Source organism: Antedon bifida, chromosome 9 (genome assembly GCF_963402885.1).
Source record: "Antedon bifida chromosome 9, ecAntBifi1.1, whole genome shotgun sequence".
Classification (NCBI taxonomy): domain Eukaryota; kingdom Metazoa; phylum Echinodermata; class Crinoidea; order Comatulida; family Antedonidae; genus Antedon; species Antedon bifida.
The window spans coordinates 7,605,046-7,631,726 of NC_136234.1; the positions used below are offsets into that span (position 1 = coordinate 7,605,046).

General features: G+C 29.5%; 2 protein-coding genes across 3 annotated transcripts in view; both read right to left on the minus strand.

Annotated features, from left to right (window-relative positions):
* LOC144852343 (NF-kappa-B inhibitor epsilon-like) overlaps nucleotides 1–26,681 on the minus strand; it is a 119,721-nt gene that overhangs the window by 87,747 nt on the left and 5,293 nt on the right. The window lies entirely within an intron of this gene.
* LOC144852769 (coiled-coil domain-containing protein 42 homolog) lies at nucleotides 9–12,443 on the minus strand. 2 transcript variants are annotated; one of them, XM_078710742.1, is made up of 10 exons: nucleotides 11,921–12,443; nucleotides 11,437–11,494; nucleotides 4,404–4,580; nucleotides 3,965–4,122; nucleotides 3,689–3,771; nucleotides 3,383–3,555; nucleotides 3,174–3,284; nucleotides 2,011–2,130; nucleotides 1,738–1,919; nucleotides 9–1,638 (listed from the first exon to the last, which is right to left on the minus strand). In XM_078710742.1, the coding sequence occupies exons 1-9, from the start codon at nucleotides 12,127–12,129 to the stop codon at nucleotides 1,764–1,766; spliced, it is 1,245 nt and encodes a 414-aa protein (XP_078566868.1). In that variant the 5' UTR covers nucleotides 12,130–12,443; the 3' UTR covers nucleotides 9–1,638; nucleotides 1,738–1,763. The 2 variants fall into 2 exon arrangements, with proteins under 2 accessions (XP_078566868.1, XP_078566867.1); XM_078710741.1 differs by having other exon boundaries at nucleotides 9–1,919.

The window sequence follows — 26,681 nt, forward strand, 5'->3', positions numbered from 1 at the left end:
TTAAACAATAAAACATATGAATTCACAAGATGTCTTATTTTATTTATTTTATTCACATACATCCAACAGAACTGAACATACATATTAAGCCCTGGGTCTACTCGGACAGGTAACTACTAAGATGAAGCAGTAATGGGCCTAATATTGAGCCCTGGGTCACTGGGACAGGTAGCTACTAAGATGAAGCAGTAATGGGCCTAATATTGAGCCCTGGGTCACTAGGACGGGTAGCTACTAAGATGAAGCAGTAATGGGCCTAATATTGAGCCCTGGGTCACTAGGACAGGTAGCTACTAAGATGAAGCAGTAATGGGCCTAATATTGAGCCCTGGGTCACTAGGACAGGTAACTACTAAGATGAAGCAGTAATGGGCTTAATATTGAGCCCTGGGTCATTCGGACGGGTAGCTACTAAGATGAAGCAGTAATGGGCCTAATATTGAGCCCTGGGTCACTAGGACAGGTAGCTACTAAGATGAAGCAGTAATGGGCTTAATATTGAGCCCTGGGTCATTCGGACGGGTAGCTACTAAGATGAAGCAGCTTTATAGATAACTCTCTGCATTTGTAGATAATTTCTAATCAGTTAAAAGGGAACTGCAAACAAACTTTATGGCCTTGAAGACTAGTAGAATTGCCTTAGAGTAGCTATAAACTATTTTTATATATTTTCTTGCATTGAATTTCTCTTTAGAAAGGCAGTGACAAAAATGTGGTTTTTCATTATATCTTTTATTTTAGCTCATTTATGTTTATGCAGTAACTAAATTCAGACCCAAATACTGTAGATATATTAAAGTAATGCATACATCATTTCTTTATTCTTGGCTCCAAGCATACCCTTTGAAGGCAAAACACTATTAATAATTGCATTTTTTGTTGTACAAGCATAGATGTTTTATGAAAGCATTTAGAATTTTCACTGCAGATTGATACAATAAATATAATATATTCACACACTAGCACACTATACTTGCTCTAAAATTGTATATCAAAGTATATGATTTTATAACCTTTTAATGGCATGTTTATAATCATAAATATAGAATACACACAACATGATTAAAATATCCTCGTATAAACAATAAAATACATGTATAAATATTGACTATAATAAGTCATAGCAGTACAGAATTTCTGTACAATAGTATTGGAAGCTCATTAACTTTCCGGTGAGATATGTTTTGCATTTTCTACTGTATAGCTCCACTATTAAATGGAGAGGGGTTGCAGTATTCTCCTTGGTATAATCTTATGAAGTTCAACAAAAAACTAATACAGTATTTCAGTGTCAGATACTGTACTACTCTCAATTTTACACACTTTGAAGACTCACTGTTTAGTCCTCTTCTTTTGTCATGACCCTATAGGGTCTGGATGGTTCATATTCATTACTAAGTACATGTTTGTCATGACCCTATAGGGTCTGGATGGTTCATATTCATTACTAAGTACATGTTTGTCATGACCCTATAGGGTCTGGATGGTTCATATTCATTACTAAGTACATGTTTGTCATGACCCTATAGGGTCTGGATGGTTCATATTCATTACTAAGTACATGTTTGTCATGACCCTATAGGGTCTGGATGGTTCATATTCATTACTAAGTACATGTTTGTCATGACCCTATAGGGTCTGGATGGTTCATATTCATTACTTGTCATGACCCTATAGGGTCTGGATGGTTCATATTCATTACTTGTCATGACCCTATAAGGTCTGGATGGTTCATACTAAGTACATTGTTATGCACATTACTATTATTTGAACAGCATATTCTGTCTAACAGCAGCAGTATTTTGTTTAACAATACTCCTAATTCCACTGCTTCTGTCGTCATCCTCTTTACAGCTTTCAAGACGGTGGTCACTAGATCTTGCCATCTTTTCAACTCCCACTCTTTCTATTGTAAATTCCTAAAGAAAAACATTGAGATTTGTCAAACTAAAAATTAAATCTTTGGAAAATACACTTTTAAGTAAACTGTACCTTAGTCAAATTGTTTACCATAATTTGTGTAAGCTGCTGAAATGGATCATTCTTGTAAACTGGCTGAGAGTTAGGAGATGTTGAACATCTTTCAGATAAATTTGTGATGGCCATCTTGATTCTGCCTAGTAATTCACTCTGTCAACACATGATAAATAAATACCTATATAAAACCATGTTATTAATGAAAATGTAGACTTCAAAGACTTCACCATAAAACATTTACATCTACAAAGAACCTTCATTTTATGTACGGTACGGGACCGAAAGGCGTACTTAAAACAAGAGATTCGTAAAATCCAGATTGACCTTAAATTGACCCCAAATACGTAGAGATCTTAGCTATGTACTTGCATAGCAATGTGCAAGCAACCTTTTAGCGGCAACTAGAAATATACCCTTCACCAATTGACAATATTGATATAGCACCATGCAGTTTATGAAGGTATCTATACCAATTCCCTGTGTACATATTTATATCTAGAAACCAAAAAGTTATTCTTCACAAACCAACCAAGCAATTATAGGTTAAGATATTAGTCACATTTAACAAAATAATTTAACAAAAATTTACCAAAATGTGAATTGTATTCACTCTTCATTATTGTAGTTTTTCCAACTCTATACATTATTATTAAACATAATATTGAATCAATTATTCATAGCTAACAGTTCCTTCAGAGGCTCTGAATTAAAATCAATCGATCAATCGTCTGTAAATCATTACTGGTATGTTCAGACTTGTGTCGTTAAGGTAGCATTATGTAAGTGGTATACATATTTTTGTGTCTGAACTAGGCTGCGGATTAACATTAGATAGTTGTTATGTCTTGCACGCAAGGCAATGGAATATTGATCATTGGGTTTGAACATCTTGACCTTTAAAGCCACAGATTACTGGACGGCCTGTGTTAGATAACAAACCTAACACCGTAAGTCTGAACATATCCTGAGTTGTCAAAATGAAAACTTAGAAATAAAAATTCTAGGCATCAAAGTAACAAAAACTTTAACCAAGTGATTTCAATATTAAAATTTGCACAAATTTTAAGTTAAAGGTCCTTAAAAGGTAACTTTTTACTCCACATAATTCATCAAGATATGGTAACTTAATGTAGCTTACATATTTTGTGTTTTTTACTTTAGTTAAATTTTTCATTCACTGATATCAATAACTCTACCTGGTGACGAAAGTTATCCTGCTTATTTATCACAACCTCTTCCATTTGCGTAGTCTCAACAACACTCTGCTCTTGGACTGACTGCAACTCTGCCAATTGACGGTTTATTACCTATTGTAATAAATCATACATTAAAAATTTTACTCTTGTTTAGTTTTTAATATACAGAAAAAAATGATAGCAGTTTGAAAATGTAAGCATAGACTTACTAAAATATTCTGGTTATGGTTATATTTCATGTCATCTAGTGTCTGATTTTCATTTTCCATTCCATCATATAAACCAGCAACCTTTTCAATCAGATTGTTGTTGGTTGAAGTTAATGTTTTATGACGATCCATAATACTTGTCAACATTGACTCATTGTTCACTTCAAGATAATCTAAAATAGAACACACTTATTATTATTCATATTGTTTTCAATTTGTATTTATTATTATTATGTTAGCTTTGAATGTACACAAATCATTGCATACGTTTTATTCATGCATTAACAAAAACCAATATTGACTTACTTTCAGGTAGATCATCCAAAACCTTTGTTAAATATTCTTCAAATTTCTTGTACCGTGCAAGTTTATCACACAATGACGTATGTCTAATAATAATAATAATTTATATAGCGCATAAAGATCAGTTATACAGTAAAATGAAAATTATAGCTCTTTTATTTTCTTTCAACTTCTGTAATTGTGCTTGTATTTTATTACTACCATTTATTCCCATATTTTTTTTAAGGTGGTCTATCCTGATCATTTAGAGCCCTTAAAAATATATACAAACACACATACCTGTTTCTCAGTTCTTCTAGTTGTTCTTTTAACATCTCAAATTCATCAGTTTTTTGTTCTTTCAGTCGTAATTCAGTCTGATATTTATGAATAGCTCTTCTTCTTTTTGCTTCGTTATCTTCAATAAATTTTTCAAATTTGTGCACCCTATCTTTCATCTGAAAATAAGTTATTAATTATAAATATGCTTACTTTACTAGTCAAATCTGTGTACCCTATCTTTCATCTGAAAAAAAAGTTATTAATTCAAATTATGCTTACTTTACTGGTCAAGATCAGTTCTATGAAATGTCAAATTTATTTAAAGATTAAATTTTGCTATTCAACTATTAGTATTATTGAGAGTATTATTAAATGTTGAAGGCAGTTTTAATGGTATCATTTGATTGAATTGCACAAAGTTACAAAATAGCAAGGACATGAGGTGTGTTATACCTACTTTCTGTTGTCTCTTCTGCATTTCAATTCGTTTTCTATCACAGCTGTCCATTCGTTTTTTGAAGTCATCTCTTTTAGTTGTGAGTTCTTTTGATACCTTCTCTACTTCAACTTGTCGTTTAAGTAGTAATGTCTTTTGCACAGTGTTTAAACCAGTTTCAATAAGTGTACCTGCTGACTTTTTATAAAATAAAACAAATTAACAATAATACAGTAGTAGTGAGTAGTACTCTAGCTACTATTACTATACTGATTTCGATCCAAGTCGGCCCTAAACCGTCTCGGCCAAAGTCAAGTCGGCCCCAAGTCAACTCGGCCTCAAGTCAACTCGGCCTCAAGTCAACTCGGCCTCACGTCAACTCGGCCAAAAATAATCGGTCAACTCGGCCCCGTTAAAGTATGGAACGCAAAAAGTGTAAAGGAAGGGGATTAATAAAATAATATTTCTTCACATTTTATTACCTATGAATAATTCTGACTTTTAATGAATATTAATATTTAGACAATACGTTTAGCAAAAAAAAATAAGAATGATTTCACCAACTTTCCTTTATTTACGTTTAATAAAATTTCAAATTGCGAAAATTGTTCAAATTGCGCATAACAAACGATTGATAAGCATTCATACTATTATTAATGATTACAATGAACATTTGGATAATAAATAGGAACAAATTGTAGGCCCAATAATGATGATGCACGTACGTGGGCGCGTATGTTCGTTCGTGCGTCAAAATTCAATAAACCTGTCCGATATGCGAGGACATTCATTAGGTGTAATAAGATTGTTTGGTTGAATCATTTGAGGTATAAAATAATGTTGACTCCATGGTTGAATCACGTGTAGATTTCTTCAGTGTATGTATTTGTTTAGGCGACAATATCTGAAACCAATTCGTAGCTGCGCCTTTGGCAGCTTAGTCCATGGGCCAGACATTTTTTCGGTATCAAATTGGTGGCAAATGCTACCATACATTTTTGGAAAGCTTAATATGTCTACTTTTCAGAAATCCATGATAGCAATGCCAATTGTACAGCTTAATAGTCATTTTTGAGGATTATATAACACCGCCTACGGAAAATATGCAACACAAAATTTTGGGGTAGGGGGTAACACTTTTGCTAATAACTCGGGATTTAATGAACAGATTTGCATTTTCTTGGTATCAATATGTAGTGTATAGACTGCTTAAGTGTAATATATTTTTCTAAGTAAATTCAACAATTATTGACGCCATTAGAGGTCAGAAGGTCATTGAACTTTAATAAAAAATGATTTTTTGTCTGATATTAACTTATAACTTTCAGTTTTTAACAAAAAAAATACAATAGATGTTATGCAAACTGATGTTTTCATGAACATATAGACCCAATAAACAAGAAAATTGAAGTTAAAGATTAACAAAATATGAATATGCTGTGTATTATGAAGAAATTTATTGTTTTTAGTAATTTGTAATCAGTTACAATTATGGGGTAGGGGGTAACATTTTTGCCAATAACTTACAATTTAGTTAACAGATTTGCATTTTCTTGCTATCAGTATGTAGTGTATAGATTGCCTAATTATAATATACTTTTTAAAAATGAATCCCGCATTTGTTGACATCTTTAGAGGTCAAAAGGTCACTGACCTTTAATAAAAAATGCAATTTCTTCTAAATTTCAATTTTAAACACAAAAATACAGGAAATCTTATGCAAACTAATGTTTTCTTAAACCTATAGACACAATAAATAAGAAAATTGAATTTAACATTTTTTCAAAATTGAATATGCTGTGCATTATAAAGAAACTTGTTCGTCATTAGTAATTTGTGACAATTATGGGGTAGGGGGTAACGTTTTTGCAAATAGTGAACAGATTTACATTTTCATGTTATCATTATGTAGTGTATGGATTTCATTATTGTAATATACTTTTTAAAAATGAATCCAGCATCTATTGACGTCTTTAGAGGTCAAAAGGTCAATGACCTTCAATCAAAAATGCAATTTCTTCTAAATTAACTTATACATTTCAATTTTAAACACAAACTTACAAGAGATCTTATGTTGATGTTTTCCTAAACATATAGACACAATGAATAAGAAAATTGAAATTAAACAAACAAATATTCTATGAATTTATGAAGACATTTTGTCCGTTAATAATAATTTGTTATTAACAATTATAGGGTAAGGGGTAACATTTTTTCTAATAACTTTGTATTTAGTGATAAAATTTGCATTTTTTTGTATTAATATGTACTGTGTAGGTTGCCTAATTGTTATATTCATGTTGAAAAAATAAAACGTAACATATTGACATCATTGTAGGTCAAAGGATCATTGAACATTAACAAAAAATACAATTTCGTCCAAATTTAACATTAACAAAGTTTAAATTTTAAACACAAAAATACAACAAATCTATTACAAACTGGGTTTTTTTTTTCAAACCTATAAAGACAATGTACAAATACAAATTAAAGTTAAAGATTACACAAATAAACATGTATAGGCCCTAACAATATGAAGAATTTTTACCGTATTAGTAATTTGTAATCCTTAAAAATTATGGGGTAAGGGGGAACATTTTTGCTAATAACTTTGAATTTATTGTTGAACATATTTTGCATTTCTTGGTAACAATAAGTAGGGTACTGTATAAACTGTTTAATTAAAAATTGTTATATCAAAAAATTATGCAACATTTTGATCTCAAATAATATTACCAATAGTTGTGTAGTTTTATTTAAAGCCTGTAGACAAAATTGTAGTATTTAGTGTTGTTGTGGGGTACAAAATAACATTATGCGTGACTTGTTGGAGGGTATACATTATTGAAAAAAAAATTAATGATTTTGTTTTAATATGAGGATAGGAGTTTTATAAAAACATTTATTTCATCATGAAATTACAGGGTGGATAAACTATTTTATAATTTATCGTGATTATAAACTAAGTCTCACTTAAGGCTTAAGGAGTGGAGTTGAAAGAGTCGTGAGTTACAAGCCTGGCACTAGGTCAGGATTGAACCCCGGACCTTGGGATTGGAAGGCAAGCACGTTAACCACCAAGCTACAGCTCCACTACTTTAGATAGGGTATTTGGTTATTTTTTAAATACATATCCTCCGGCTACTGTTTTTAGACTATACTGTATAAATTGTTATTATTTTACAGATTGTACTTTAAATCAATTAATCAACTTATATAGTAATTTTAAAAATGACACTAGGGCCTACCAATTAAATTTGTATTTAAAAGATATTCTTTTTCTATAAATGTTCATCTGACATTTTCCTGTATCTTGGTTTACAAAAATGAACTCAGTAACAATATGTAAATGTTTTCAGATCTGCATATCAGCTGCAGTTTAGCAATTCACACTTTCTAGAAAAATTAATTCTATTATATTACATCGTCAAATTCCAGTAAAGCCTACATCATTTAAAACAACTGGGTATATATAGAAATCTTAAAAAGACATGATTTTGTTATCGCAAACTGAAGTATGATCTTGTGCAATGTTCCTTGACATTTTGGAATGTGATACTTTGCAAGTTTCCCGATTTTGATCAACGTTACCGTTATTATCTTTTAAAATGTTATGAAAAAGCTGACGAAAATACTAGAACCAAGTACACTGGTACAGCGCGTTATAGTCTTCAGTCTGTATTCTCTAGAGATGTGAAGGGCATCCAACAATGGATAGAAACACTATTTGGCTCAGTGGCGTCTGTGAGCAAAGAGGAAAATGTAAAGTATGCACTTCTGAAGATGTACCAGATATGATTTTTCCTTCCTGTGTAAATTGTATTGACTGGACCTTCTCACCTAACTTTAGGTGGTTGTGTCAGAGTTATCCTCCAATATAATTGTTAATTTCCATGTCAATGTCTCTCTCGACACAATATTTTGGGTCCTTTCCAGGAGTCCAGAAAATACAAAGAGACTGAAGACCGTAACATGTTGCACCAGTGTTCTTGGTTAAAACATTGGTTAATATCTCTTGGTTAAAACATTGGTTAATAGATATTAATGGTAACCTTGATCAAAATGGGGAAAACTTACAACCACCTTCGACCATGCCAAGATACATGGCACATACTTCAAACTGCGATATGAAAACATAGAGATACCCAGTTCTTTCAAACGTATGTGGAAGATGTGGAACTGCAGCTAATATGAAAATCTAAAAAATTGACATATTAATGAGTTTGAATAAACTAACTGTTTTCTTTAAATCAAGATGAAGTAAAATGTAATTGTCCTGTAATATTACAATACCATAACAGTTTTTTTTAGAAAACTATCTCATTTGCATTTGCAAACCAGATGAACACTTATAACCTTAGAATATCTTATCAGTTACAAATAAAAGATATAATTGGTAATCTAAACAATTTCTATGATTACTATAGACAATTGAATGTTTAGAATATGTAAATTATAAAAAACAATTTACAACACAGAAGCTGGATATGTTTATTATTATCAATATGTAATAACAATAAAACATCAAAGATATATTTATTATCCTCATACGGTATTTAAAATTCATTTATTTTAATTAATAATAAATCAACTAATGTATACCTTCCAAAAAGTCATGCATTTTGTTATTTCGTACCCCATAACAATACTAAACGGTGAATTTTTTTCTATACGTTTAATAAGTTAAAAACCACATAAATCTATTGGTAATAACATTTTGATAATTGTTTAATATATAGCAATTAAACAGTTTATATACTACTTATTGGTTCCTAGAAATGCAAAATATGTTGACTAAATTCAAAATTATTAGCAAAAATGTTACCCCTTACCCCATAATTTTTAATAATTACAAATTACTATTACGGTCACAATTCCTAATATTATTACACATGTTTATTTGTTTTGAATCTTTAACTTCAATTTCTTGTCCATTGTCTTTATAGGTTTAAAAAAAAGTTAGATTTGGTGTATTTTTGCGTTAAATATTGAAACTTTATTAATGTTACATTTGGACGAAATTGCATTTCTTTAAATGTTCAATGACCATTTGACCTACAAAGATGTCAATATATGTTACGTTTTACTTTTTAACAATGAATATAACAATTAGTCAACCTACGCAGTACATATTAATACCAAAAATATGCAAATGTGATCACTAAATACAAAGTTATTAGGAAAAATGTAACCCCTTACCCTATAATTGAAAAAAAATACATTACTGTTAACAGACAGAATGTCCTCATAAATTCACAGAATATTTGTTTGTTAAATTCAATTTTCTTATTTATTGTGTCTATAGGTTTAAGAAAACATTAGTTTGCATAAGATATCTTGTATTTTTGTGTTTAAAATTGAAATTTATAAGCTAATTTAGAAGAAATTGCATTTTTGATTAAAGGTCATTGACCTTTGACCTCTAAAAGACATCAATAGATGTTCGATTCATTTTTTAAAAGCATATTACAATAAAGAAATCCATACACTACATACTGATAACAAGAAAATGTAAATCTGTTCACTAAATCTTAAGTTATTTGCAAAAACGTTACCCCCTACCCCATTATTGTCAAAGATTACTAATGACGAAAAAATTTCTTTATAATGCACAGCATATTCAATTTTGAAAAAAAGTTAACTTCAATTTTCTTATTTATTGTGTCTATAGGTTTAAGAAAACATTAGTTTGCATAAGATATCTTGTATTTTTGTGTTTAAAATTGAAATTTATAAGCTAATTTAGAAGAAATTGCATTTTTTATTAAAGGTCAGTGACCTTTTGACCTCTAAAGATGTCAATAAATGCGGGATTCAATTTTAAAAAGTATATTACAATTAGGCAATCTATACACTACATGCTGATAGCAAGAAAATGCAAATCTGTTAACTAAATTCTAAGTTATTCGCAAAAATGTTACCCCCTACCCCATAATTGTAACTGATTACAAATTACTAAAAACAACAAATTTCTTCATAATACACAGCATATTCATATTTTGTTAATCTTTAACTTCAATTTTCTTGTTTATTGGGTCTATATGTTCATGAAAACATCAGTTTGCATAACATCTATTGTATTTTTTTTGTTAAAAACTGAAAATTATAAGTTAATATTAGACAAAAAATCATTTTTTATTAAAGTTCAATGACCTTCTGACCTCTAATGGCGTCAATAATTGTTGGATTTACTTAGAAAAATATATTACACTTAAGCAGTCTATACACTACATATTGATACCAAGAAAATGCAAATCTGTTCATTAAATCCCGAGTTATTAGCAAAAGTGTTACCCCCTACCCCAAAATTTTGTGTTGCATATTTTCCGTAGGCGGTGTTATATAATCCTAAAAAATGACTATTAAGCTGTACAATTGGCATTGCTATCATGGATTTCTAAAAAGTAGACATATTAAGCTTTCCAAAAATGTATGGTAGCATTTGCCACCAATTTGATACTGCTTTCGCAAAAAACTGGACCTGGCCCATGGACTAGCTATTTCGATATCTACAACTGCTACGTGTTTCCGATGACCGGGGAATTCCCCTTTTTTTTAAACGCAAATCATGGACAAAAACGATATGTACGATCTTTTTTTCTATGGCCAAATGGGGGAACGTAGACCTACGTCTTCGATTTACTAAAATGTGGTACTTGCACGTGTTTTTGTAACACGCGGGTACTTCTATTCATATCGGCAATGAGATCATTTTTTATAAGTATTTTTCTTATTTCTTCATTTTTTTTAAAGCGTGGATAGTAATTTAATCATAAGAATATTAAGCACTTTTTGCGTTCCATACTTTATTGTGGCCGAGTTGACCGATTAGTTTTTGGCCGAGTTGACGTGAGGCCGAGTTGACTTGAGGCCGAGTTGACTTGAGGCCGAGTTGACTTGGGGCCGACTTGACATGGGGCCGACTTGACGTGGGGCCGAGACGGTTTGGGGCCGACTTGACCTGCACCCACTATACTAATTATAATATTAGGCTATTAACAAATTGAAGAATTTATAATAATTCTTGTTTATATTTATGCGTATAAAAACATACCTCCTTCACAATTGGATATCTATTAATATCTTCCTTTTCTTCTTCTTCCTCCTCAAACCTATACATACAATCATTATAATTATTACAATTTTTATTTTATAAATTCATTTTCAGTTGTGAAATGACAATCCAAATACTCTCTAAATAAAGGAATAATAATTAAGAAATATTATTAAATATTTTTTAAATTAAGGCTTTTTAAGATAGAGATCAGCACCATACTACACTATACTATGATCCATATATGGCCTATTTATAGACTAGGCCTAGCCTTATTTCTATTATTATAATATTGTTCTATATTATATTGACCTATAATAGAAATAGGCCTACTTTAGTAGGCCCATCATACGGGCTAGCTAGGGCCTACTACTACAATATAGGCCTTTTAACTATACTACTACTAGCTAGGCCCTGGGCCTAGAGAGGATCCTCTCTCTAAGTATCTAGTCTAGTTAGTTAGTAAGTAGTATTATATACTTACCCTGGCTCGGCCAGCTGGGTCACGAAAATGCTTCGTTTCTGTGGATCGAGTTCTAAATCAAATGATCGTAATTGGATGGAAGCCATTTTCAAAAGTATACAAACAAAAAAACTCAGTCTAACTCTCTCCGAATCAGTTTTTCGTATAAAAAATAAGGTAACCAAGCACCGTAACCAAAACAAGTTTGTTTGGTCAGGTGACAGGCCCATTAAGAACTACAAATCACGCAGGTATATTATGTAGTTGTTTTTTGATAACAGAGAACTATCACTTATGCCATCCTCGTATATAATTAATTTCGTACGGAAAATACATTTAATTTATTATATCATTAGGTAGAGTATCATTCTTATAATTAATTATCAGTAGTATATATAATTTTTTAAATGTTAGGGATATATTTTAAAATAACTATAAATAGATATATAATTACACAAACACGAGATGTTCTTTTCTGCCTGAAACCTAGGCCCAAGCTAGGCCTCCTCCTCCTCTGCTCTCACTTCGTTCGTTTCGCTACCTGATCCGTGCAGGCCTAGGCCTAGGCCAGACTGGATATTAAGATTGCAAGCCAAAAAGGTAGATTTAGAAGCATATTATTGATTACCCATCATAAGTGTCACCCTTAACAGATAGTTAAGCTATGTTTGTAGGTCATAGCTTATTTTAGACAATATTTTAGCCTCCAAAAAGGGCAGATTAGGCCTAGCCTATATAGGCTAGGCCTAGGCCTAGCCTTATTAGGCTAGCCTAGGCCTAGCTAGGTCTAGGCCTAGTAGGTAGGCTAGCATCTCTCTACTCTAGCTAGTAGCCTAGGTAGGCCTAGTATTACTAGGCCTATAGCCTAGGCCTACTACTAGGGCTAGGCCTAGCCTAGTCTAGCTAGTAGTAGGCCTAGGCCTAGTAGGCTACTACTAGTACTAGGGCCAGGCCTACTACTACTACTAGCTAGAGGCTAGGCCCACCTGGTTAGGCCCTACTAGGGAACTGGCTAGGCTAGGCCTACTTACTAGCTAATAAGTAGCTAGGCCTAGTAGGCTAGCCTAACTAGCTAGCTCTATGTATTCTAGTTAGGGCCTAGGCCTAGATAGACTAGTTTATTAGGCCTTAGTTTAGGCTGATTATTTTAGTTAAATAAATAGGCATATAACCAGGCTCAGTCTAAACACTCTAGGCCTATCTATATGAGACCTGTGCTATTAATTATAGGACTAGGCCTAGGGCCTTGCTAGCTAGCCAGCAGAATGGTATAGAGAGGCATAGGCCTAGCTAGGGATAGGCTGGGGGGTCATAGACAGCCTATCTATCTATATAAAATATTAGTGTGTAAGTAAGTTGATTTCATTGCTAATGGCAAGGTATTACTGTTAGGCCTGTTTATTTTCAGGTTGAAAGCAATGGATAAAGAGAGATTCAATTCTACAACAAAAGAGACAAAAGTCAAACTCAAACTGATAATTAACAATGTTTCCAGTTAATTCATGTTAATTATTTTAATAGATTGTAGTGACCCTAACTACCTTACTGTTTGTGTATGGCTGTAATATTATATTAAATGTCATCACAATTAGTAAGGTTGTGAGGCTTCACAATTTCAAACAACTCTTCTTGTGTCTCTTCTTCATGTGGATGGATCAAAAAATACTGTGAGTATTGTAAAGAAGAACAAACTCTTTATATGAATATATCATCATCAATCACAATATCAAATATGATCAGTGTAGTCAAAATTTGATAACGTAGCATGCATCTTATAATATCTACATCATCAATAATTAATATTAATACTCTACATCACATTGTTGGATATGATCAGTGTAGTCATAATTTGATAACTGAGCACGCATCTTTTAATATCTACATCATCAATAATTAATATTAATACTCTACATCACATTGTTGGATATGATCAGTGTAGTCATAATTTTATAACTGAGCACGCATCTTTAAATATCTAAATCATCAATAATTAATATTAATAATCTATATCACATTGTTGGATATGATCTGTGTAGTCATAATTTGATAACTGAGCATGCATCTTTTAATATCTACCTCATCAATAATTAATATTAATAATCTATATCACATTGTTGGATATGATCAGTGTAGTCAAAATTTGATAACTGAGCACGCATCTTTTAATATCTACCTCATCAATAATTATTATTAATATCATATATCACATTGTTAGATGTGATCAGTGTAGTCAGAATTTGATAACTGAGCACGCATCTTTTAATATCTATCTCATCAATAATTATTATTAATATCTTATATCACATTGTTCGATATGATCAGTGTAGTCAGAATTTGATAACTGAGCACGCATCTTTTAATATCTACCTCATCAATAATTATTATTAATAATCTATATCACATTGTTGGATATGATCAGTGTAGTCATAATTTGATAACTGAGCACGCATCTTTTAATATCTACCTTATCAATAACTATTAATAATATCCTATATCACAATGTTGGATATGATCAGTGTAGTCATAATTTTATAACTGAGCACCCATCTTTCAATATCTATTTCATCAATAATTATTATTAATAATCTATATCACTTTGTTGGATATGATCAGTGTAGTCATAATTTGATAACTGAGCAAAAATCTTTTAACATAGATACATCATCATTAATTAATATTAATAATCTCTATCATACTGTTGGATATGATCTGTTTAGTTTTTTAATATCTACCTTATCAATAACTATTAATAATATCCTATATCACAATGTTGGATATGATCAGTGTAGTCATAATTTTATAACTGAGCACCCATCTTTCAATATCTACCTCATCATTAATTAATATTAATAATCTATATCACACCGTTGGATATGATCTGTTTAGTTTTTTAATATATACCTTATCAATAATTATTATTAATAATCTATATCACATTGTTCGATATGATCAGTGTAGTCATAATTTGATAACTGAGCACGCATCTTTTAATACCTACCTCATCAATAATTAATATTAATATCATATATCACATTGTTAGATGTGATCAGTGTAGTCAGAATTTGATAACTGAGCACGCACCTTTTAATATCTACCTCATCAATAATTATTATTAATAATCTATATCACATTGTTAGATGTGATCAGTGTAGTCATAATTTGATAACTGAGCATGCATCTTTCAATATCTACCTCATCAATAATTAATATTAATAATCTATATCACATTGTTAGCTGTGATCAGTGTAGTCATAATTTGATAACTGAGCACGCATCTTTAAATATCTACCTCATCAATAATTATTATTAATATCATATATCACATTGTTCGATATGATCAGTGTAGTCATAATTTGATAACTGAGCACGCATCTTTAAATATCTACCTCATCAATAATTATTATTATTATCATATATCACATTGTTAGCTGTGATCAGTGTTGTCAGAATTTGATAACTGAGCACACATCTTTTAATATCTACATCATCAATAATTATTATTAATATCTTATATCACATTGTTCGATATGATCAGTGTAGTCAGAATTTGATAACTGAGCACGCATCTTTTAATATCTACCTCATCAATAATTATTATTAATAATCTATCACATTGTTGGATATGATCAGTGTAGTCATAATTTTATAACTGAGCACCCATCTTTCAATATCTATTTCATCAATAATTATTATTAATAATCTATATCACATTGTTGGATATGATCAGTGTAGTCATAATTTGATAACTGAGCAAAAATCTTTTAATATAGATACATCATCATTAATTAATATTAATAATCTCTATCATACTGTTGGATATGATCTGTTTAGTTTTTTATTATCTACCTTATCAATAACTATTAATAATATCCTATATCACAATGTTGGATATGATCAGTGTAGTCATAATTTTATAACTGAGCACCCATCTTTCAATATCTACCTCATCATTAATTAATATTAATAATCTATATCACACTGTTAGATATGATCTGTTTCGTTTTTTAATATATACCTTATCAATAATTATTATTAATAATCTATATCACATTGTTCGATATGATCAGTGTAGTCATAATTTGATAACTGAGCACGCATCTTTTAATATCTACCTCATCAATAATTAATATTAATATCATATATCACATTGTTAGATGTGATCAGTGTAGTCAGAATTTGATAACTGAGCACGCATCTTTTAATATCTACCTCATCAATAATTATTATTAATAATCTATATCACATTGTTAGATGTGATCAGTGTAATCATAATTTGATAACTGAGCATGCATCTTTTAATATCTACCTCATCAATAATTATTATTAATAATCTATATCACATTGTTGGATATGATCAGTGTAGTCATAATTTGATAACTGAGCACGCATCTTTTAATATCTACCTTATCAATAACTATTAATAATATCCTATATCACAATGTTGGATATGATCAGTGTAGTCATAATTTTATAACTGAGCACCCATCTTTCAATATCTATTTCATCAATAATTATTATTAATAATCTATATCACTTTGTTGGATATGATCAGTGTAGTCATAATTTGATAACTGAGCAAAAATCTTTTAACATAGATACATCATCATTAATTAATATTAATAATCTCTATCATACTGTTGGATATGATCTGTTTAGTTTTTTAATATCTACCTTATCAATAACTATTAATAATATCCTATATCACAATGTTGGATATGATCAGTGTAGTCATAATTTTATAACTGAGCACCCATCTTTCAATATCTACCTCATCATTAATTAATATTAATAATCTATATCACACCGTTGGATATGATCTGTTTAGTTTTTTAATATATACCTTATCAATAATTATTATTAATAATCTATATCACATTGTTCGATATGATCAGTGTAGTCATAATTTGATAACTGAGCACGCATCTTTTAATACCTACCTCATCAATAATTAATATTAATATCATATATCACATTGTTAGATGTGATCAGTGTAGTCAGAATTTGATAACTGAGCACGCACCTTTTAATATCTACCTCATCAATAATTATTATTAATAATCTATATCACATTGTTAGATGTGATCAGTGTAGTCATAATTTGATAACTGAGCATGCATCTTTCAATATCTACCTCATCAATAATTAATATTAATAATCTATATCACATTGTTCGATATGATCAGTGTAGTCATAATTTGATAACTGAGCACGCATCTTTAAATATCTACCTCATCAATAATTATTATTAATATCATATATCACATTGTTCGATATGATCAGTGTAGTCATAATTTGATAACTGAGCACGCATCTTTAAATATCTACCTCATCAATAATTATTATTATTATCATATATCACATTGTTAGCTGTGATCAGTGTTGTCAGAATTTGATAACTGAGCACACATCTTTTAATATCTACATCATCAATAATTATTATTAATATCTTATATCACATTGTTCGATATGATCAGTGTAGTCAGAATTTGATAACTGAGCACGCATCTTTTAATATCTACCTCATCAATAATTATTATTAATAATCTATCACATTGTTGGATATGATCAGTGTAGTCATAATTTTATAACTGAGCACCCATCTTTCAATATCTATTTCATCAATAATTATTATTAATAATCTATATCACATTGTTGGATATGATCAGTGTAGTCATAATTTGATAACTGAGCAAAAATCTTTTAATATAGATACATCATCATTAATTAATATTAATAATCTCTATCATACTGTTGGATATGATCTGTTTAGTTTTTTATTATCTACCTTATCAATAACTATTAATAATATCCTATATCACAATGTTGGATATGATCAGTGTAGTCATAATTTTATAACTGAGCACCCATCTTTCAATATCTACCTCATCATTAATTAATATTAATAATCTATATCACACTGTTGGATATGATCTGTTTCGTTTTTTAATATATACCTTATCAATAATTATTATTAATAATCTATATCACATTGTTCGATATGATCAGTGTAGTCATAATTTGATAACTGAGCACGCATCTTTTAATATCTACCTCATCAATAATTAATATTAATATCATATATCACATTGTTAGATGTGATCAGTGTAGTCAGAATTTGATAACTGAGCACGCATCTTTTAATATCTACCTCATCAATAATTATTATTAATAATCTATATCACATTGTTAGATGTGATCAGTGTAATCATAATTTGATAACTGAGCATGCATCTTTTAATATCTACCTCATCAATAATTATTATCAATATCATATATCACATTGTTAGATGTGATCAGTGTAGTCAGAATTTGATAACTGAGCACGCATCTTTTAATATCTAATTCATCAATAATTATTATTAATAATCTATATCACATTGTTCAATATGATCAGTGTAGTCATAATTTGATAACTGAGCACGCATCTTTTAATATCTACCTCATCAATAATTAATATTAATAATCTATATCACATTGTTGGATATGATCAGTGTAGTCATAATTTGATAACTGAGCACGCATATTTTAATATCAACCTCATCAATAATTAATATTAATAATCTATATCACATTGTTCGATATGATCAGTGTAGTCATAATTTGATAACTGAGCATGCATCTTTTAATATCTACCTCATCAATAATTATTATTAATAATCTATATCACTTTGTTGGATATGATCAGTGTAGTCATAATTTGATAACCGAGCACGCATATTTTAATATCTACCTCATCAATAATTAATATTAATAATCTATATCACATTGTTCGATATGATCAGTGTAGTCATAATTTGATAACTGAGCATGCATATTTTAATATCTACCTCATCAGTAATTATTATTAATAATCTATATCACTTTGTTGGATATGATCAGTGTAGTCATAATTTGATAACTGAGCAAAAATCTTTTAATATAGATACATCATCATTAATTAATATTAATAATCTTTATCATACTGTTGGATATGATCTGTTTAGTTTTTTAATATCTACCTTATCAATAACTATTTATAATATCCTATATCACAATGTTGGATATGATCAGTGTAGTCATAGTTTGATAACTGAGCATACATCTTTAAATATCTGCCTCATCAATAATTAATATTGATAATCTATATCACATTGTTCGATATGATCAGTGTAGTCATAATTTGATAACTGAGCATGCATCTTTTAATATCTACCTTATCAATGACTATTAATAATATCCTATATCACAATGTTGGATATGATCAGTGTAGTCATAGTTTTATAACTGAGCACACATATTCTAATATCTACCTCAACAATAATTAATATTAATTGTCTATATACCAATATCGAATATGATCAGTGTAGGCCTAGTCATTTGATAACTGAGCATGCATCATTTTATATCTGCTTCAAATATTAATATTGTCTTAATATATTAAGTGGTTTGAAGGATGTTTGCAGATGGCCTTTTTTGCATTGTAAAGTTTACACTTTAAAATCTGTCATTTTTATCCAAAAAGGTCAAACTTTGACCTATTTTAATAAAATTATTTCATAAGTTGTCTTCTTTTATAGTTTTAGTAGTGATAATCAATATTAAGTGGTTTGGACGATGTTTGTGGGGTGTTTTTATAAAGTTTGCATTAAGTTTACATAGTAAAATCTGTTAATTTATCCAAAAGTGTCATTTTTCACTCTAAAAAAATCAAACTTAGAGCTATTTCAATAAAGTGATTTCAAAAATTGTCTTCTTTTATAGTTCTAGTAATGATATAATCAATATTAAGTGGTTTGAATGATGTTTGTGGGGTGTTTTTTTTAAAGTTTGCATTAAAGTTTATGCAATTTATGGTAAAATATGTCAATTTATCAAAAATTGACATTTTTTATCCCAAAAAAGTCAAACCTAGAGCTATTTTAATAAAATGATTTCATAAATTGTCTTCTTTTATAGTTCTAGTAGTGATATAATCAATATTAAGTGGTTTGAATGATGTTTGTGGGTGTTTTTTTTAAGTTTGCATTAAGTTTACGCAGTTTAAATGGTAAAATCTGTAAATTTATCCAAAATTGACATTTTTCACCCTAAAAAATCAAACTTAGAACTATTTCAATAAAATTATTTCATAAATGTTCTTCTTTTACAGTTCTAGTAGTGATATAATCAATATTAAGTGGTTTGAATGATGTTTGTGGGGTGTTTTATTTAAGTTTGCATTAAGTTTATGCAGTTTACATGGTAAAATCTGTAAATTTATCCAAAATTGACATTTTTCACCCTAAAAAATCAAACCTAGAGCTATTTCAATCAAATTATTTCATAAATTGTCCTCTTTTATAGTTCTAGCAGTGGTATAATCAATATTAAGTGGTTTGGATGATATTTGTGGGGTGTTTTTTTAAAGTTTGCACAGTTTACATGGTAAAATCTGTCAATTTATCCAAACTTGACATTTTTCACCCTAAAAAGTCAAACTTAGAGCTATTTCAATAAATTGATTTCAAAAATTGTCTTCTTTTACAGTTCTAGTAGTGATATAATCAATATTAAGTGGTTTGAATGATGTTTGTGGGGTTTTTGTTTAAAGTTTGCATTAAGTTTGCACAGTTTACATGGTAAAATCTGTCAATTTATCCAAAATCATTTTAAAACACAAACTAGGTCAGAAGCTTGTAAAAAGTGAAAGAAGTTATTATATTTTAATATTGTTTGGTCTACCCATAGTTATAGGTAATAAAGATGCCTATCATAGTCAAATAGCAATAACTGATTAGCCGAGACCAATGACAAACAACTCCTACTTAAAATTCCCTACTTATACAGTACAGCAGCTTTTTGATTGGCTGCAAGTTTAGTTTTCTGTTCGTTCATCAGAAATGGTACAACTAATTATTAATCAATAAGATTACTGGATTCTTTAGTATTTCTGACACATTTCCTTTTTAATTGAATTATTAATGTAATGGAAATTCGTCATAGGCCTATTATAGCAACATATCATTTCTGGAAGAGTATTATTACGGTCTGTATAGATCGATGTTAAAACACACATTATTCATTCACTGCACATTTATTCTGTTAAGAAGAACTGGGACCCTCAATAGAAGCCAAAGCATGTCTCATGATAGCCCCTACAATACATATGAAACATAAAAAGATATGGAATATTTTTATTTTTACAACGGCACACGTTCATCATAAACGATGCGTTCTTAAAAGTATAAATTTAAACAGCAAACGGATACAAATCAATAGGGTGATTAGGAACAAAAGAATAACACATTTTCAAAACCCATCGACTCGATCTCTCGTATACAGTAAATTTAACAAAATCACACTGATCATATCCAACATTAAGTATTAATAATTATTATTGATTAGGTAGATATTAAAAGATGCGTTATATCAAATTATGATTACACAGATCATATCCAACAATGTGATATATATTATTAATAATAATTATTGATGAGGTAGATATTTAAAGATGCGTGCTCAGTTATCAAATTATGACTACACTGATTATATCCAACAATGTGATATAGATTGTTAATAATAATTATTGATGAGGTAGATATTTAAAGATGTGTGCTCAGTTATCAAATTATGACTACACTGATCATATCCAACAATGTGATATAAGATATTAATAATAATTATTGATGAGGTCGATATTAAAAGATGCGTGCTCAGTTATCAAATTCTGACTACACTGATCACATCTAACAATGTGATATATGATATTAATATTAATTATTGATGAAGTAGATATTAAAAGATGCGTGCTCAGTTATCAAATTATGACTACACTGATCATATCCAACAATGTCATGTAGAGTATTAATAATAATTATTGATGATGTAGATATTGAAAGATGCGTGCTCAGTTATCAAATTCTGACTACACTGATCATATCCAACAATGTGATATAAGATATTAATAATAATTATTGATGAGGTAGATATTAAAAGATGCGTGCTCAGTTATCAAATTCTGACTACACTGATCATATCGAACAATGTGATATAGATTATTAATAATAATTATTGGTGAGGTAGATATTAATAGATGCGTGCTCAGTTATCAAATTCTGACTACACTGATCACATCTAACAATGTGATATATGATATTAATAATAATTATTGGTGAGGTATAGATATTAAAAGATGCGTGCTCAGTTATCAAATTATGACTACACTGATCATATCGAACAATGTGATATAGATTATTAATAATAATTATTGATGAGGTAGATATTAAAAGATGCGTGCTCAGTTATCAAATTCTGACTACACTGATCATATCGAACAATGTGATATAAATTATTAATATTAATTATTGATGAGGTCGATATTAAAAGATGCGTGCTCAGTTATCAAATTCTGACTACACTGATCACATCTAACAATGTGATATATGATATTAATATTAATTATTGATGAAGTAGATATTAAAAGATGCGTGCTCAGTTATCAAATTATGACTACACTGATCATATCCAACAATGTCATGTAGAGTATTAATAATAATTATTGATGATGTAGATATTGAAAGATGCGTGCTCAGTTATCAAATTCTGACTACACTGATCATATCCAACAATGTGATATAAGATATTAATAATAATTATTGATGAGGTAGATATTAAAAGATGCGTGCTCAGTTATCAAATTCTGACTACACTGATCATATCGAACAATGTGATATAGATTATTAATAATAATTATTGGTGAGGTAGATATTAAAAGGTGCGTGCTCAGTTATCAAATTCTGACTACACTGATCACATCTAACAATGTGATATATGATATTAATAATAATTATTGGTGAGGTATAGATATTAAAAGATGCGTGCTCAGTTATCAAATTATGACTACACTGATCATATCCAACAATGTGATGTAGAGTATTAATAATAATTATTGATGAGGTAGATATTAAAAGATGCATGCTCAGTTATCAAATTATGACTACACTGATCATATCCAACAATGTGATATAGATTATTAATAATAATTATTGGTGAGGTAGATATTAAAAGATGCGTGCTCAGTTATCAAATTATGACTACACTGATCATATCGAACAATGTGATATAGATTATTAATAATAATTATTGATGAGGTAGATATTAAAAGATGCGTGCTCAGTTATCAAATTCTGACTACACTGATCATATCGAACAATGTGATATAAATTATTAATATTAATTATTGATGAGGTAGATATTAAAAAATGCGTGCTCAGTTATCAAATTATGACTACACTGATCATATCCAACAATGTGATATATGATATCAATGCTAATTATTGATGAGGTAGATATTAAAAGATGCGTGCTCAGTTATCAAATTCTGACTACACTGATCATATCCAACAATGTGATATAGATTATTAATATTAATTATTGATGAGGTAGATATTAAAAGATGCGTGCTCAGTTATCAAATTATGACTACACTGATCATATCGAACAATGTGATATAGATTATCAATAATAATTATTGATGAGGTAGATATTAAAAGATGCGTGCTCAGTTATCAAATTATGACTACACTGATCATATCGAACAATGTGATATAGATTATCAATAATAATTATTGATGAGGTAGATATTAAAAGATGCGTGCTCAGTTATCAAATTCTGACTACACTGATCATATCGAACAATGTGATATAGATTATTAATAATAATTATTGATGAGGTAGATATTAAAAGATGCGTGCTCAGTTATCAAATTCTGACTACACTGATCATATCGAACAATGTGATATAGATTATTAATAATAATTATTGATAAGGTAGATATTAAAAGATGCGTGCTCAGTTATCAAATTCTGACTACACTGATCATATCGAACAATGAGATATAGATTATTAATAATAATTATTGATGAGGTAGATATTAAAAGATGCGTGCTCAGTTATCAAATTATGACTACACTGATCATATCCAACAATGTGATATAGATTATTAATAATAATTATTGATGAGGTAGATATTAAAAGATGCGTGCTCAGTTATCAAATTATGACTACACTGATCATATCCAACAATGTGATATAGATTATTAATAATAATTATTGATGATGTAGATATTAAAAGATGCGTGCTCAGTTATCAAATTCTGACTACACTGATCATATCCAACAATGTGATATAGATTATTAATATTAAATATTGATGAGGTAGATATTAAAAGATTCGTGCTCAGTTATCAAATTATGACTACACTGATCATATCCAACAATGTGATATATGATATCAATGCTAATTATTGATGAGGTAGATATTAAAAGATGCGTGCTCAGTTATCAAATTCTGACTACACTGATCATATCGAACAATGTGATATAGATTATTAATAATAATTATTGATGAGGTAGATATTAAAAGATGTGTGCTCAGTTATCAAATTCTGACTACACTGATCATATCGAACAATGAGATATAGATTATTAATAATAATTATTGATGAGGTAGATATTAAACGATGCGTGCTCAGTTATCAAATTATGACTACACTGATCATATCCAACAATGTGATATAGATTATTAATAATAATTATGAATGAGGTAGATATTAAAAGATGCGTGCTCAGTTATCAAATTATGACTACACTGATCATATCCAACAATGTGATATAGATTATTAATATTAATTATTGATGAGGTAGATATTAAAAGATGCGTGCTCAGTTATCAAATTATGACTACACTGATCATATCCAACAATGTCATGTAGATTATTAATAATAATTATTGATGAGGTAGATATTAAAAGATGCGTGCTCAGTTATCAAATTCTGACTACACTGATCATATCGAACAATGTGATATAGATTATTAATAATAATTATTGATGAGGTAGATATTAAAAGATGCGTGCTCAGTTATCAAATTCTGACTACACTGATCATATCGAACAATGTGAGATAGATTATTAATAATAATTATTGATGAGGTAGATATTAAAAGATGCGTGCTCAGTTATCAAATTCTGACTACACTGATCATATCGAACAATGTGATATAGATTATTAATAATAATTATTGATGATGTAGATATTAAAAGATGCGTGCTCAGTTATCAAATTATGACTACACTGATCATATCGAACAATGTGATATAGATTATTAATAATAATTATTGATGAGGTAGATATTAAAAGATGCGTGCTCAGTTATCAAATTCTGACTACACTGATCATATCCAACATTGTGATATAGGATATTATAGTCATTGATAAGGTAGATATTAAAAGATGCATGCTCAGTTATCAAATTATGACTACACTGATCATATCGAACAATGTGATATAGATTATTAACATTACTTATTGATGAGGTAGATATTAAAAGATGCGTGCTCAGTTATCAAATTATGACTACACTGATCATATCCAACAATGTGATATAGATTATTAATAATAATTATTGATGATGTAGATATTAAAAGATGCGTGCTCAGTTATCAAATTATGACTACACTGATCATATCCAACAATGTGATATATGATATCAATGCTAATTATTGATGAGGTAGATATTAAAAGATGCGTGCTCAGTTATCAAATTCTGACTACACTGATCATAATACTGTACACATAGTCCTATGCAATTAGACATTGATTTAGTAGTACTACATATCATTTGTTAAATTAGGAATGTTGTTTCAGTGTTATTAAAATACTTATCGAATTTTTTTTTAAATAAAAATATTAGTTTTGGTACCTATAAATTTATATATTATAATAACATGCTAGATGTTATAATAATATGATCTTTATTACAACTAAGAAACAATTATATACGAGGATTATACACACTGATAGCTCTCAGTTATCAAAAAACGACTACACAATATAGCTCAATCACGTGGTAATCGATAAGGCAGATTTATAATGTGTGGATGATGGAGAGCAGCTCCATGGATAGCGTGCAATAAATTAAACGTAAGCTAAAAACGGTCTGTTAATAATAATATTAATGATAACAATGTACCCGCCCCGTCGTTGTTGAATCATGAAAGTGTTAAAATGTTATTAAGTTTAATAATATAATATTAATATTAAATAATCGTGTTGCTGTTTATTTTAAAACGTTTTTTCAAACTTCCCCCAAGCCTCGAATAAACACGCCCATACAACCTAATATCATTGGAATAATTTCGAATTTCCTCGACTAAAAAACGCCCGCCGCATGCATATTATACACAAATATTGTAGTACAACACATCTATATTTAGGCCTAATAGCAATTGTTGATTACTGTTAAGCATGTTGATTATTAGCCTATTATATTGAATGATTGAGTTGATTTTATAGGGGGAATTTATTTGATTCAATTCATTTACCATATTTCACCCCCAATATATATAAATAAATTCCTCTCCGAATAAACTCCTCCCTCGAATAAACCACGTCCTCATCTACCTATCTATGTTTTGACTTTTGTTGATATTTGAGAAGAAATGAGATTGGTGAAAATCGATTTTGGTGCGTGATGACATGAATATTGTCCCCCTAACAATTTTTTTTCCAATTTTTTGGTTAATGCCATTTTAATGTCACACAATATTTATTCACTTTGACCAAAAACTGTATCGAAAGATGTAAAGCAAAAAATACGTAGCGATTGTCTGTATGTCAGACCGTCCGGTTTTGGTTAAAATTAACCGTTTCTTTTGTCTTTTTAAGTGAAAATTTTGTTTTTCTACAGAAGTGAATAACTTTATTAAAACTGCAAATAGCCTATTCAAAGTCTATGATTGTATTAATCTTTATTGTTTCTGC